The 14189-nt window shown below is 34.8% G+C and overlaps 1 protein-coding gene across 1 annotated transcript in view; it reads right to left on the bottom strand.

Annotated features, from left to right (window-relative positions):
• Positions 1-324: 324 nt before the first annotated feature.
• Positions 325-14189, bottom strand: part of LOC142349929 (uncharacterized) — a 33695-nt gene continuing 19830 nt past the window's right edge. The window contains exon 2 of the mRNA XM_075401785.1: positions 325-2115. Within this exon, the coding sequence (XP_075257900.1) occupies positions 497-2092 (1596 nt within the window). The 5' untranslated portion in view covers positions 2093-2115 and the 3' untranslated portion in view covers positions 325-496. The remainder of the gene's footprint in view (positions 2116-14189) is intronic.

The raw sequence follows: 14189 nt of genomic DNA, 5'->3' as shown, positions 1-14189 counted from the left end.
CATGCAAAAAACTTGCAAGTTCGTACATATCTTGATGTTTTCTAGGTAAGTACCATGGCAAGATCTTGGCAAGATTTACCAAGATTTAGTATCTTTCTTATCCATTTGTACCAAGTTTCAGTTCCCTGGGGAAGCTGTTCGCTTTGTGTAGAGTTAGAGTAGTCAACTGTCCAGAACAAGATTTAGCTCTCTACTGAGTTATAAATCTGACAAAAATTATTTAAAAATTGTTTTACTCATTTAACTTTGGACTCCTTATTTAAGGACATATGCCTAGAATTTAAAATCTGAAAGACACAATATAACACGAATATAAAAAGTGAGCAGTTATAATAATTTGAAGTGTGCATTATGCGGCAACAGTAATTGGACAATAAACCGTCATCTTTGAATGAAATAGATACTAATACTATATAAATACATTTTTTTAATTATAATTTCAGTAATTTTGGAAATAGCGTTTTTTCATCTCGCACATCAACTGTTAATCTATTGTTTATTTTCTTGTAGCCACTCTGAATAAGTATGGATATTGAGGATCTGCTGCTTTGGGATTTGAAAGATTTTCTGATTTGGTTACTGCATAGTTTACGGAACTGTAATTGCTACCGTTGTAATTGTTAACACTGACAGCAATTTGATTAGTTTGACTGTTCCAGTTGTGTTTCACATTGTTGCTGACTTGGAGACTGTTTGGCCTCAAGGACATTGTATGAAAAGTTTCTCCATCTGCAGCGAAAATGAAGAGCGTATTTGTGTACATATACGATACACAACTGATCCGCTCGATTTCGGGAAATTCAATTCTATTATATTTTGAGTACTGAGTGTCCACCACGATGAGAATGTTTTCAGACAGAATGAAAAATAACCACAACTCATAATTGCAACACTGTCCAATTCTGACATTTGGAATAGTTTCACACGGAACAGTAAAAGTCGCATCATGTGTAAATTTAATCACGCCTCCTTCCCAATATGACCAATGTGGATTTTGAAAATCGTTTTGCTGCACTAAATAATATGGCTGCAAGAAGTCCTTCATTGTGGGGTAAGACGTGGACGGCGAAAGTGTCAAAATTTCTTCATTGGGGTTGAAGATAAAAGCGGATTTGTTGATAGTAAGAATTAACACTTTCATCTTGCTCAGATAGATATTGACAGGGAAGCAGTGAGCGACTTGCTCATTGAATGCTTTGGTTTTACAATTCAGGCGTGAAACAGTTCCAGAACCGTCGAAAGTGACATTTTCCACCGAAAGGTTCCCCCCTCCTTGAAAAACTCGACAAATTGCCCAAAACTTCCAACAAAGCCAGATTTGGTCACTGAGGACAGATTTCAGATCTCGAGAAACGTAGGTATGCAATTCTTTCGAATCGCTCGCAATGTTGTTTATGGAAAGAATGACTGCGCTTTGGTGTTTCTTGATATTGTCACTCACAGTTCGAATTTTTTTCAGTCTTTCTTCAACTGATGGAAACTGATGAATCAAATGGTCATTGGATACCGAAAGCAACTCACGTAGTTTCTGCTGAAACTTCATTACGTCATCAAAATGTTTCAGATACTCCTCCATCATGGTGCAGTTTTCATCAATAGTTTTCAACCCTTCCTGTTTTAATTTTTCAACTTCAGACAGGAATATTTCACGAAGAATTTTCTGCTCTTCTTCATGCTTCTCAATTGTACCCAAAATTTCGCACTTAGCTGCGGTCAAAAGTTTTTCTTCGTTTTCTAGTTCATTCATTGATTCAAATACCTTTGTCTTTAAATCTGTAGCTCTATCATCCAGGGAGATAAACTTATGTTCACTGTGTTCGGACATGCACCCCCAACAAACTGCAGCATCACAAGTGCCACAAAACTCTTTCTGCAACATTTTGTGAGTGTTACATATCAATGGTTTCCAACCATTTTGATCCCTCACATCGTGGTTGCATCTTAGATGAAAACCGATGCAAAAGGTGCAAATATGCTTATTCGTGGAACCATTTTCACCACTCCCATTGTGACAACTGTTGCATTGGTATAATTTTGATGATTCTATGGCACAAATACCGCAAATACTCTTTGTGGTTCCATTGTTGCTCATGGTAAATGGCTTGCCGATTTGAGCTAAAAAACGCTAAAGATTAGTTTTATTGGTGAAAAAAAACTTGAAACAGTAAATAATGACAAATTTAGGTGAAACATACATTTTCAAATTTGATAAAATTTAGCTGCATACCTAATGAAGAAATAAAGGATATCTTGTTCAAATTCAAAAAGTTGCTAGAGTTGCTGCTTATATTGTTGTTTGATTAATCATGCTCTGTATATCAAAATTGGTCGGTTAACACTTCCCTTTACTAATTTTACATATTGAATCCAAAAATGTTTTCAAAAATATTGAGGCATGAACTATTTTGAAGAGGAGAAGTATTTTATTCTTCGAGCCCGTCAATTATTATGCAAAAAACCTTATTATCTTGTCTGAGTAAAATTCATTTGACAAACAAAAAACATATCCTAAACAAATTTTCCCAGAGAAAGGTATCCTACTCTATACCAAAAGCACTTTGAAATTCACCAGCATGTCGAATATCAAATAACAAACATAAAACATATACTCTTTTCAATGCAAAAGTGAAAAAATTTTATGGTTTGACTGAGTTTTTTTAACAAAATTATGTGTAAAAAAACGACGCGTTGACAACACTTTCATAAATTAAGAGAATCCATCGGATATGATAGATATGTTCTCATTGGTCATAATAAAATTAAGCATGCTCCAATATTTTGCATAAAGCATTCAAAATAATTTTGTTTTGTGAAAACGAATAGGTTTGTTCAATCAGTCTGATCAAAAAAAATAATTTCATTTAATTCCAAACTTGTGCTTTTTTTACCTAAAAATCATTTTTATGTCCAAAACTCAGCTAAATCAAAATTTTTTTGTGCAGTTTTTTCCATATTAGATTTTTGATTTAGATTTGAAAAGTAGATAAAAAAGATTTAGATAAACAAAACACACTTACATGTTGTGCCACACTAACATGGAAATGAGAAAAGATCACTGTTTTGAATAAAAAATAGGATAGAACTAATTGTGGCAGCAATGTTGACAATGATGTGACTTGATAGAAGTTAGTTTAAATTTGGAGCTCGGCTAAATATTATCATTGGTCGCTAAACGCACATACAACAAACTGCTTCATTCATTCTCATAAACAAAACTGCTGAAAATGAAAATTTCCAGATTTGCTTTTTGAGCCATTCCTGCCATGGCTGCTGGTCGGAATCAACGGCGCAGCAGAGCGGAGCGTAGCTCAGAAATCGGAAAAGAAAATGTGAGGAAATTCATCGTTCTTTTCGGGCATTCTCAACAAAAAGTAAAGGGTTTTGTTCATTTTTTTTCTCAGTGAGTTTACTTGAGCTGTGCCCATAACCAAAAAATTGTCGTAGACTGAGCTAGCTCTTTGTCGATTGCGAACTCCATTAGGATTATCTAGAATCAATGGGAATTCGATTGAATACCTGCTCTAGGTAAATTGGGTTTCACATAAGAAAGGCTAAAAGTTTTTAATTGCTTGTTAAGTTGCCAAAAAATTGGTTTTCAGTTGACATCTTTACGTTGTGTCAAATAGTGAAAAACTCGGCAGGAGACGCTTACCATTAAAAAATCCTACCGTTTTTTTCATTCTAGGCTAGGAACCGTTTTTGCAAAAAAAGTAGATATGAAAACTTGAATCTTCTATACACTCTTGATAAGCTAAATATGTCAGCAAAACCAAAACAAAAATAAGTTTAAAAATTATGATTTAATTAATAAGTAACCTTTTTCTCAGCAGAATAGTTAATTATTAAAATTTGTTTCAATTGAATTTTCAAAAGGTACTTTTATGTAGGGATAATTTTGTAAAACATTCATTGGCTTACTTTTAAAACTAATCAAGACCTTCTGATATTCGAAAAGTTTAAATCTACAATAATTCAATGTCAGGAACCTTTGCCTCCCAATGTTAGTGATCAAAGGAAATTATTGTTAATTATTATTAACTCTTTATGAACTTGTATCGAATATGCAAAGACAATTATTTACAAGAAAACAAACTTATCAAAGACATTTTTCTCGTCAGACAAATAAAATACACAGGAAAAACTGATGAATATATTCTGTTAAGTTATTGGTAAATTCTCTCCACTGACTCTATCCCATCTTAGCACCAGTCTTTGTCGATTATTATTCACCAACAATTTTTTAATGAAACAAAAAAATTTTTGACATTTTTCCCATGACATTTCTTTTGGTTTTATGTGATATCCATGACGTTTGGCTCTATAATACAACACTTTGTGTGACTCAACAATACTACAGTCCTTCCTTGCAGTTTAGCATGAACGTGAATTCTTTTGTTTTGTACGATCGAAACAAATATCACGAGGATCACATTTATCAATTTAATAGCTGAGATAAAAATGGCACCTCGGTAGAAAATCATTAACTTCTTTCTGAATATTATACTAATAAGATATCTCATAGGAAATTTCGATAACATTTTTGATATCCTCATAAGATTGTAATTTTGATGAAAAGGTCTATAACTTAGTACAGTAATAAAAATGAAGAGAATTTGTTGACATCAGTTTGATGCCAGAAAATTCTTAAAGGAAAAAAACTTTGAATATAAATTTAATTTTCTTTTAAAAAAATTAGGAGCAATACACATAACATTATTTGCCGAAGAAGTTTTATACCGGTCCTTTTTTATCTACACAAAGTATCAAGTTACTTCTTGATTAACAAGGAGGCTCGGTAATGTGCGATCGCACATAAGGTTCCGACGCCGATCATCCACAATTTTGGCATGATTGTCGACCAAATGAGGAACAGATAAACCAGGTCGACCAAATGAGGACAGAAACACAAGAATTCAAGTATTTTTCAAAAAAACTGGTGTATGGACGAAAAGATAGCCTCCAAAGCAAAGAACTCCGTGGAGTAAAAAATGATGCATTAGATTGATGAGATATGCCGATATTAAGAACGCGAGCGAAGACGAACGGCAAAATCAAACAACAACAACAAACATTAATTACATCAAAAAATTTATGTCCGTTTTAAAAAACAAAACTTAATAACAAAGTCAAAATAGCGTCAGATAAAACTGAAACTAAACAAAATAACTTGTAACTAACCCGAAAAAAATGGTTATTCACCAGTTCATAATAAAGCTAGATAACAATTAGACAAAAAAGAACAGAAACTTTAAAGTAAGAAAATTCACTGAATTTTTTTCAAGAAAACAATTAATTTCAAAGTAATGAAAACCATTAGGAATCAACTAAAATATCCCATAGGTTTACAATTACCAATGCTTCCAAAGAAGGGAATTAAGAACTGTCGGTATTCAATTTTATATGCAGTTACAAAAAGAACAAAAAGAACAAATAGACAGCAAACAAAAAATCAATTAAAACGTGCCAGAAAATGCTTTCGAAGCCGTAAAGCCATACTTTGGCCCTCAAATTATGTTTGATTGCACCTCCGTCAAACACCATTAATTTTTCATGTGACTGCTCTATACTGAAACTATGTAACAATTAGACAAAATGAAAAAAATGCAAAATTATGTAATACTTGTTTTTTTCGAAAAAAAAATTATTTCCAAAGACATGAAGGCCATTAATTACAAAATGATTATATGAATAGGTTCGTCCATTCTTCCAAAGGAAGCCCTTCAGACCTGCAATTATCCAGAATAAGTCTCACGTCTACAAAGAGAACGTCAAATATGAGAAATCAAAAGTTTATTTAATTTTTTGTGAAAAACCCGTGTGGAAGCCAGTAAAGTCAAAAAGAATTCTTTAAAAACATTAGATTTTGTGACACCAATCCCTTTTGACGCCTTCCTTTGAAATGTATCATGTGACCTCTCATTAATGAAACTAGGTTACAATTGGACAAAAAAGAACAAAGTCAAGATCACATAATACTTGTTTTTTTTCGAAGAAAAATTTATTTCCAAAGACATGAAAGCCATTTTCACTACAAAATGAAAAGAATGAATAGGTTCCTTTATTTGTCCCAAGGAGGCCCTTGAGATCTGCAATTATTCAGAACATGTCTTACGTCTACAAAGAAACGTCAAATATGACAAAGATCAAAAAATAATTTACTTTTTTTGGGAAAAACTCGTGTCGAAGCCAATAAAGTCATAACGAATTCTGTAAAAACATTAGATTATGTGACACCAATCCCTTTTGAAACCTTCCTTTGACAGAAAAAATGTCATTTATAACCTTTAAACAACGAGACGAGGTAACAAACAGAAAATAAAAGGAACAAAATTGCGAATTCAAGTATTTTCTTTTGGAAAACAATTGTTTTCAAAGTCATGAAAGCCATCATTATTCTTCTAATATCAGATTACCGGCTCCTCCACTAGTGGATGAAAAACCAATCAAACTGTGTCATAGTACAGGAAATTAAATACGACTAAAAAGATAAATTAAAAACGACAGTTGAGGACAAAATTAAAAAATTCAATTAAATTCTTTGAGAAGGTATAGTCAAAGCGGTAAAGAACCACAATCTATATCCTGAAGGATTTAAATATTCTCAATTGTGCGTTAATTTGAACGCGAATAATATGATATATGAGCTACTCATAACGGGATAATTTGACAAAACTGGAAAACATGAAAAATGGTCAAATACCTATAAATTTTTTTAAAAATTTTGAAATCTAGTAGTATCAAAGCCAGAAGACCATAACTTAAGGCGTAAAACCCCAATAATTACTGGTTTTGAATTCAGCAGAATGAAGGAACACTCGTTGATTGCTGACACTAAGCTACAAGTTGACCAAATTAAGAGAAAAATGGAGGCAAAGTTCAATAAGCCGTTTTTTATTTAAAAATCAAATATTTTAAAAGTCAAAACGACCATAGGATTTCAGGCAATCAAAGAGATGAAATAATTTTTTAGCTTATTAGGAAGCCAATAGGACTTATAACTAGTGAGCTTTGATTTTAAAGGTTCTGTTATTTAGTTAATATAAGAAATTATCGAATTTTTTTTTATAAAAAACCGACTGATGACAATCCGAATTGTTTTTGGGTTGTAACGGTCTAAGATAGGTACAAAACTAGTCCTGCTAATGTTGATTTTCCATTAGAAATATTTGATTGTTCTAATGTCATAGATATAGATATTTTGTCAGTTAAAAAATCAAAAATAAATGCTGCGTTTTTGATAATCAAGGAATAGAGTTAGCAAAAAACGGCAAAGTTTTAATTTCAGAGCACTCTCAACGAAATTTGAAGTGAAATTAGCCCCGTTTTCAGTGTAAACAGATTGTGTTAGTGGTGTTTGGTGTGCAGTTCCTGCAAATTTAATCAGAGTGGACTAAAGATACTTATTTCGTGCTGTTTTCGATGAAAATGTCTGAATTTTGTGAAATATTTAGCCGGAATTTGTGACCAAAAAAATACAATAAAGATAGCCTACAATATATTTTGTCCTTAAAAATAAAATCAACAACATTTTCTTGACAAATTTTATTAAATTTTAGCAAAATTGGCGAAATTTTAGTCAAAATTTCCGAAAAAAGGTGAAAAAAATCAACTGAATTCACTCTATTTTCTCGAAAGTTTAAACCTCGATATCTCCCTGTAAAAAACGAAATTCAAAAAAATCTTTTTAATTCCATATTCTACGCTGGACAAGCTTTCTAATGATACCAGTCTCAACTCTCTACGATGAATATATCGATCGGCGAAAATTCACGGAACAAAAAAACCCATTTGAGTATATAGTTCCTCCACCCCTCAAGAGGGGTCGGAACAATAACTGAATACGTTTGTCCATGCAGTCCATGAGATATTGCGATAAGCTTGATACACTCGTTTCTACTGTTTTTTCTTTATCAGCTATTTGAATCCGTTTTTTTTTGCGATTATTTCAAAAATCAAAGAAACTGAAAAAAAAAACTTGGTCATTCAATTTTTTTTTGATTTTGCCCAAAAAGATCTGTTAAAAACCTTACAAATTATATTTAAAAAGTTCAAAGGAAACTTTCGGTTAAAATAGTCATCCTAATTTATTTGTTTGATACATAAAATGCCAAAACACAAAATTTTCAACTCTACTTTTATTCAACATTGTACCCTCTCTCATCAAGTACAGATGTCTTCCATTATGGCGTTAGTTGCAGACATTTTTTTGTTTCAGTGGATAAAGCAATCACCCAAAATCTGAGCATTGAAACAAGTGTTTGAAGAAGAACCGGTCTCCAACCTTGAAATATTAAATGACAAAAATTATTGTCAAACATTAATCTAAATAAAATGTCTGAATAGATCTTGTATACGTACTTATTCTCAATTCTCAATGTCTGCATGTCGGCCTCTTCTCTTTTTGTCAAAAATCTCTTGATGCCTCACTCAATTTATTGCTTTCTCATCGTAAAAATCGCAATATTTTTTTTCAAACATTTTAATGTTCAAAGTAAATTTATAAGGGTCTTGGAAAATTCTTATGTGCACTATCAGTCTTTGATGAAAACCATTGCTTATTAGTAATGACTTGATTGCTTTTGAAAAAAATCATTTAAAAAATCTTCTGAAACGGACATGCTTCTCAAAAAATTTTTTTTCAAATCTTCAACACAAGTTATAAAATTTTTCAATTCATCTGTTCTCAAATAAAGCGTTCTTTTTTCAAAAAAGAAACCAAAAGAAATAGATCAACGCCGCAAGCTGACAAAGAAAACAGTCAGATTGAGTTCGGCGTTTATGGGGAAGCGACCACCAGAACTTGCAGGGAAGCGGTTGTTAGGGAAACGACCAACCAGAAAGGGTATTCGGGGTGGTTAAAACTCCGGACGAACGGGAAAAGAGGCGGGGGTGGAGGAAATGACCAACCACAAGAAGTCCTCGGGATCTGATTACTTTGGAGCGGTTTTGATTAAAAATGCAGCTCAATTGTCTTTTGTTTTGCTTGATTTTGATACTTTAGTTTATCGGATGTTAGCTTTCGACCTCCAGTTTGATGATGATTGCTATGTTGATATTTTGTTGCTTTTTTTCCAAATCAAACAAAAGTCATTTTTGTTCTTGACATCGCCGCCCCAATTTTAGGATTGCAAACGAATTAATAATACAGTTGAAAGACAGCGCGTTGAATCATCCATACAGCCTAATCAAAAAAATTCAAATAACTGCAATCGGAATATAAGGGTACAAATCTAATCGGATGCTTTTTGAAATCGAGCCATCTATTTTTATAACCGGAATAAATAAAGGTGCCCAGTGGGAGGAAGAAAACCTCTGCGAAATAATAAGTTGAGAAGGCTGGTGATAAGGAGTGTCAAATGATTTTTGTAGAATCCAACAAAGATATTGTTGGCATGTAACGCAATTAAGGTTTTTTAAGTTCGAGATTTGGCCGGGAAACAGATTGCTCAGCTTTACGACGAACCTAATGCGTTCATCGCCTAGAGTTTTCGATTTGACTGGTCGGACGGTTCCATTATTTCGCAGAAAAACTTGGATACTCTGGTCACAGGCCAAAGGCCTCGGGGTTGAAGTCATCAACCATCCGTACTAAACCATCGAGCTTCAGATTACATTAACTTTTGTTCCTTTTAGAATGAATTCGCTGGCCTTGAAGAAATTCTCGAAAAAATTGAATCAGGAAGTGAGTAGCTCTTTGCTGCGATGTACGCCAAGCCTTATAGATGTTCTTTTCATTCCAATAAATACTCCAGGAAGCAACTTAACAGAAGACCCACCTATTAAAGTGGTTCGCTGTAAAAAGCAAGGGATCAAAGTTATTGCCTGGGACGTTTGTTAGGGGTGTAGAGATCGTATTCTTTCTATCTCACAAGTAATTGTTCACAACATTTCATAGGTATGCGGTCCTGATCTGAAGACCATATAGAAAGGCAGTTTAAATATCTGCAGTAATCGCTCCCAAACCCGGCTGAAATGAGGACTGCCGGAGGGTTAAACTTCCATCAGTTTTCCGCGTTCATAAGGTGCAATTATTTTGCAAAACATTTCTAAGCCTTTAATTCGGCCTTTCTAGACTGGAGAACGTTGTTTAAATCAATCAATGATTTTCCGCAGTCTGAAATGATTTTGTTGGGTCTTCTCCTATGACTGAAGAAACGTTTGATGCAATTTGTTGTGCAGTCAGTGGAAGAGTCATTTGAGGCGATGGTAAAGCGCTTTGAAGAGATGGCTGGTGGGACAACTAGGCAGGTAAATTTTAGTACAAAATAACTAGAAAGATTGACATTGTAATTAACAGGAAATAGTCCTATGAAATCACGTCCAGTTGTTTCGCAGACAGATTGATTGTCTTTGGCAATGTTTCTTGCGGCAAATATGCCATTTTAGGAATGCTAACGTCTTTGAACATCCTGCGAGATGAAAGACAGCGTCTAATAACTGTTTCCACTCGACCCTGAAATGTCCATTCCATAAGTTTATTTTGGTTTGCTCGTGACCACAGTTAAAACTGAATTCATGTGTATGATGCCTCAGCCAGCTAGTTGCCGTCATTTATCAGAGGATAACGGGAATTCATCAGGAACGTTGCCTTCGACAAACTGCCTCCCGCTCTAGATTGGTTGTTTTTGTCTATGAACGGGGACATTGATTTCAATCTGGTAGAGCTGGAAATCTGATCACCTGTTTCAAAAGCAAAGAATTCTGCTTTTAAAAGTTGTTTTGTAGTTGTTTGAACGATATGCAGATGAAATTTACTGTAGTGGCCTAATTTGATTTATGCACTACGCTTCTTGCACTTAACGGAGAAGCAGAAAGGAAAGGCGATTACTGGTAAAAATTTGTTGCATCTGCACAATCTTCTCAAATCGACAACCATCTTCACATATTGAAAATGAGGAAAACTTGTCTTGAGCCGATTTGATCTGTGTTTACTCGAAAACGATGGTCCTCGAATCCATCGAGATTCTGATGTCATTGGTGATAAATATAACCCGGGTTCCGTCATGTGCTGGGTTATCTGCCGGCTGCATGTATCACCAATCAAATGGAGATGATTCACTAAAAATTTTACCAAACGATTAGCGATAAAAAGCATGCATCAAATTTCAGGTGTTCTCAACCAATAGAGAACAGTTGCGCTGTCAGTCAAAATTGTGCTTTCGCTGATCAAGTTGGGCAACGCACACAATTGCTTGCAATTGCAAATATTCATCGTTTTGAGCAGCGCTAATTGAGTTTTAGCTAATTCGAACTTATCACCAAATGACTGGTCCATGAGTTCAACTCTGATATAACAGACAGCTGACAGAGCAAATTCAGCAGCATCAGTAAAGGTATGAAAATGAAATAGTCGGAAAATTCTGTCTCTAAAGTATTTTCTGGGGATTTGTAAGTGCTTGAAATTTGGGGACTTCGTACTTTAAACTGATTAAATCTAGAAAAATTTGAGCCAAATCGGCTAATCCCATTTTGGAAATTCATTCCAAGCAGCCTTTAAAAGTTTTCGCAATCGATTATTTAGAGGGGGCAATGAAACCAAGTGGATAAAATAGAGACACCACAAGTCTCAGTAGCTTTCTTTGAGTTTGCCCTCATTTATTTTGTGCGCTCACCTATAAAAGTGATTTGCTGTGAAAAATAGGGGATCAAATTTTTTGCTTGGGACGTTTGTTAGGGGGGTCTAGAGATCGTATTTCTTTCTATCCCACAAGTCATTGTTCATAGGCATGCGGTCATGATCTGATGACCCTATAGAAAATCAGTTAAATATCTGCAGTAATTGCCCCAAACCCGGCTGAAATGAGGAGCTGCCAGAGATTTAAACTTCCAAAATTTGTTCACGTTCATAGGGTGCAATTATTCTGCAAAACATTTCTAAGCCTTTAATTCGGCATTGCTAGACTGGAGAAAATTGTTCCAATCGACCAACGATTTTCCGCAGTCTGAAATGATTTTGTTGGGTCTCCTCCTATGACCGAAAAAACATCTGACGCTATTGGTTGTTGAGTCAGTGGTAAAGCCATTTGAAGCCTCGAGATGGCTGCTTGGACAACAATACAGGTAAATTATAGTACAGAATAACTGGAAAGCTTGACATTGTTCTTAACAGGAAAGAGTCTAATGAATTCAAGTCCAGTTGTTTCGAAGACAAATTGATTGTCTTTGTCAATGTTTCCTGCGGCAAATATGCCATTTTGGGAAAGCTAACGTCTTAGAACATCCTGCGTCATGTAAGACAGCGTCTAATAAGTGTTTCCGCTCGACCTGAAATATTCATCAGCACTCCATAAGTTTATTTCGGTTTGCTATTGACCACAGTTAAACCTGAATTCATGTGTATGATGCCTGAGCAAACTAGTTGCCGTCATTTATCAGCGGATAACGGGAATTCATCAGGAGCCTTGCCTTCGACAAACTGCTTTCGCTTTTTGTCTATGAACGGGGACATTGATTTCAATCTGGTAGAGCTGGAAATCTGATCACTTTTTTTCAAAGCAATGAATTCTGCTTTGAAAACTTGTTTTGTAGTTGTTTGAACGATATCTAGATAATATTTACTGTTGTGGCCTAATTTGATTTATGAACTGCGCTTCCTGCACTTAACGGAGAAGCGGAAACGAAACGCGATTACTGGTAAAAATTTGGTGCATCTGCTCAATCTTCTCAAATTGACAACCATCTTCACATAATGAAAATGAAGAAAACTTTTCTTGGGCCAATTTGATCTGTGTTCACTCGAAAACAAGGATACTGGAATCCATCGAGATTCTGATGTCATTGGTGATAAATATAAACCCGGGTTCCGTCATGTGCTAGGTTATCTGCCTTCTGCATGTATCTCCAATCAAAAGGAGATGAGTCATTAAAAATTTTGCCGAAAGATAAGCGATAAAAACCATGCATCGAATTTCAGGTGTTCTCAGCCAATAGAGAACAGTTCCGCTGTCAGTCAAAATTGTGCTTTCGCTGATCAAGTTGAGCAACGCACACAATTGCTTGCAATTGCAAATAGTCATAGTTTTGAGCGCGGCTAATTGAGTTTTAGCTATTTCGAACTTATCACCAAATGACTGATCCAAGAGTTCAACTCTGATATAACAGAGAGCTGTCAGGGCAAACTCAGCAGCATCAGGAAAGGTATGAAGTTGAAATTACTGGAAAAGTCTGTCTGGAAACTAATTTCGTGGGATTTGTAGGTTCTTGAAATTCTTATTTTCAACTGATTAAATCTGGAAAATTTTGAGTCAAATCAGCTTATCCCAATTTGGAAATAGATTCCAAGCAATCTGTAAAAATTTCTACATTAATTAGAGGGTCAATTAAACCAAGTGGATCAAATAGAGACACCACAAATCTCAGTAGCTTTCTTTGAGTTTGCCCTCATTAATATTGATTTCTGGAGGAGCTTAGTTTTCATCAAGTGGCAATCGGTTGTTGGGTACTGTGGTAAAACAAGTACTTTTGATTTCGAGGCTTAATCTTTCATGGATCCAATTGTGTGGACCTACGGGTTTTAAGAAACTCAGAAGTTAGAGCTCATTTCATGTAATTTTCTTGTGCTATTTCTTCCGAGTTAGTAGCAACATAGAGATCTTTCCCGTAGACACTGCGTTCAATTTATTTGATGGTATCTAGAAGTAGATCATAATTCTCCAGCCGTTTTGTCAGTGCTTGTGTTGCAATAAAATTTTGTCGCTTCAAAAATTTGGCAGGTATACTCTTATGTATTAGTGCGACCATCAATAAGCCATATGAAAGGCAGAAATTTTTCGGAGACAGTCCCTCAGTTAGAAGAAAGGATTGCTGATCAGATTGCAGTGGCTTAACATAAACGTTTACAGGGGTGTCGACCATTTTTTGTCAACTGGTTTCTACCAATTGGCATCTTTCCATTTTTTTTATGTCGAGGTTTAGCTCTGAGGCCACTGATTTCAGCATTAAGCTCTACAAAACCACCATTGTCCCAGCAAGTTATGCATTTTTTAGTTGCAAAGGAAATACAGCAGCTTGACCTGTTCCTGGCTAAAGGATTGTCATAATATTGGATTTTTAGAGCTAGGTTTTATGTCAAAACCATCATGAAACAGAACGCGGTGCCTTTTACCACAATTGTTACTACGCCAAACGTTTAAAACTAATTTGGGTTTTTTATGTGGTCTCTTCGCATGTGTGGTGGAACAGACTGAAAA

Source organism: Convolutriloba macropyga, chromosome 11 (genome assembly GCF_964194025.1).
Source record: "Convolutriloba macropyga chromosome 11, txConMacr16.3, whole genome shotgun sequence".
NCBI lineage: Eukaryota > Metazoa > Xenacoelomorpha > Acoela > Convolutidae > Convolutriloba > Convolutriloba macropyga.
Note: the sequence above shows the minus strand (reverse complement) of the source record. Positions and strands in the feature narration are given on the sequence as shown.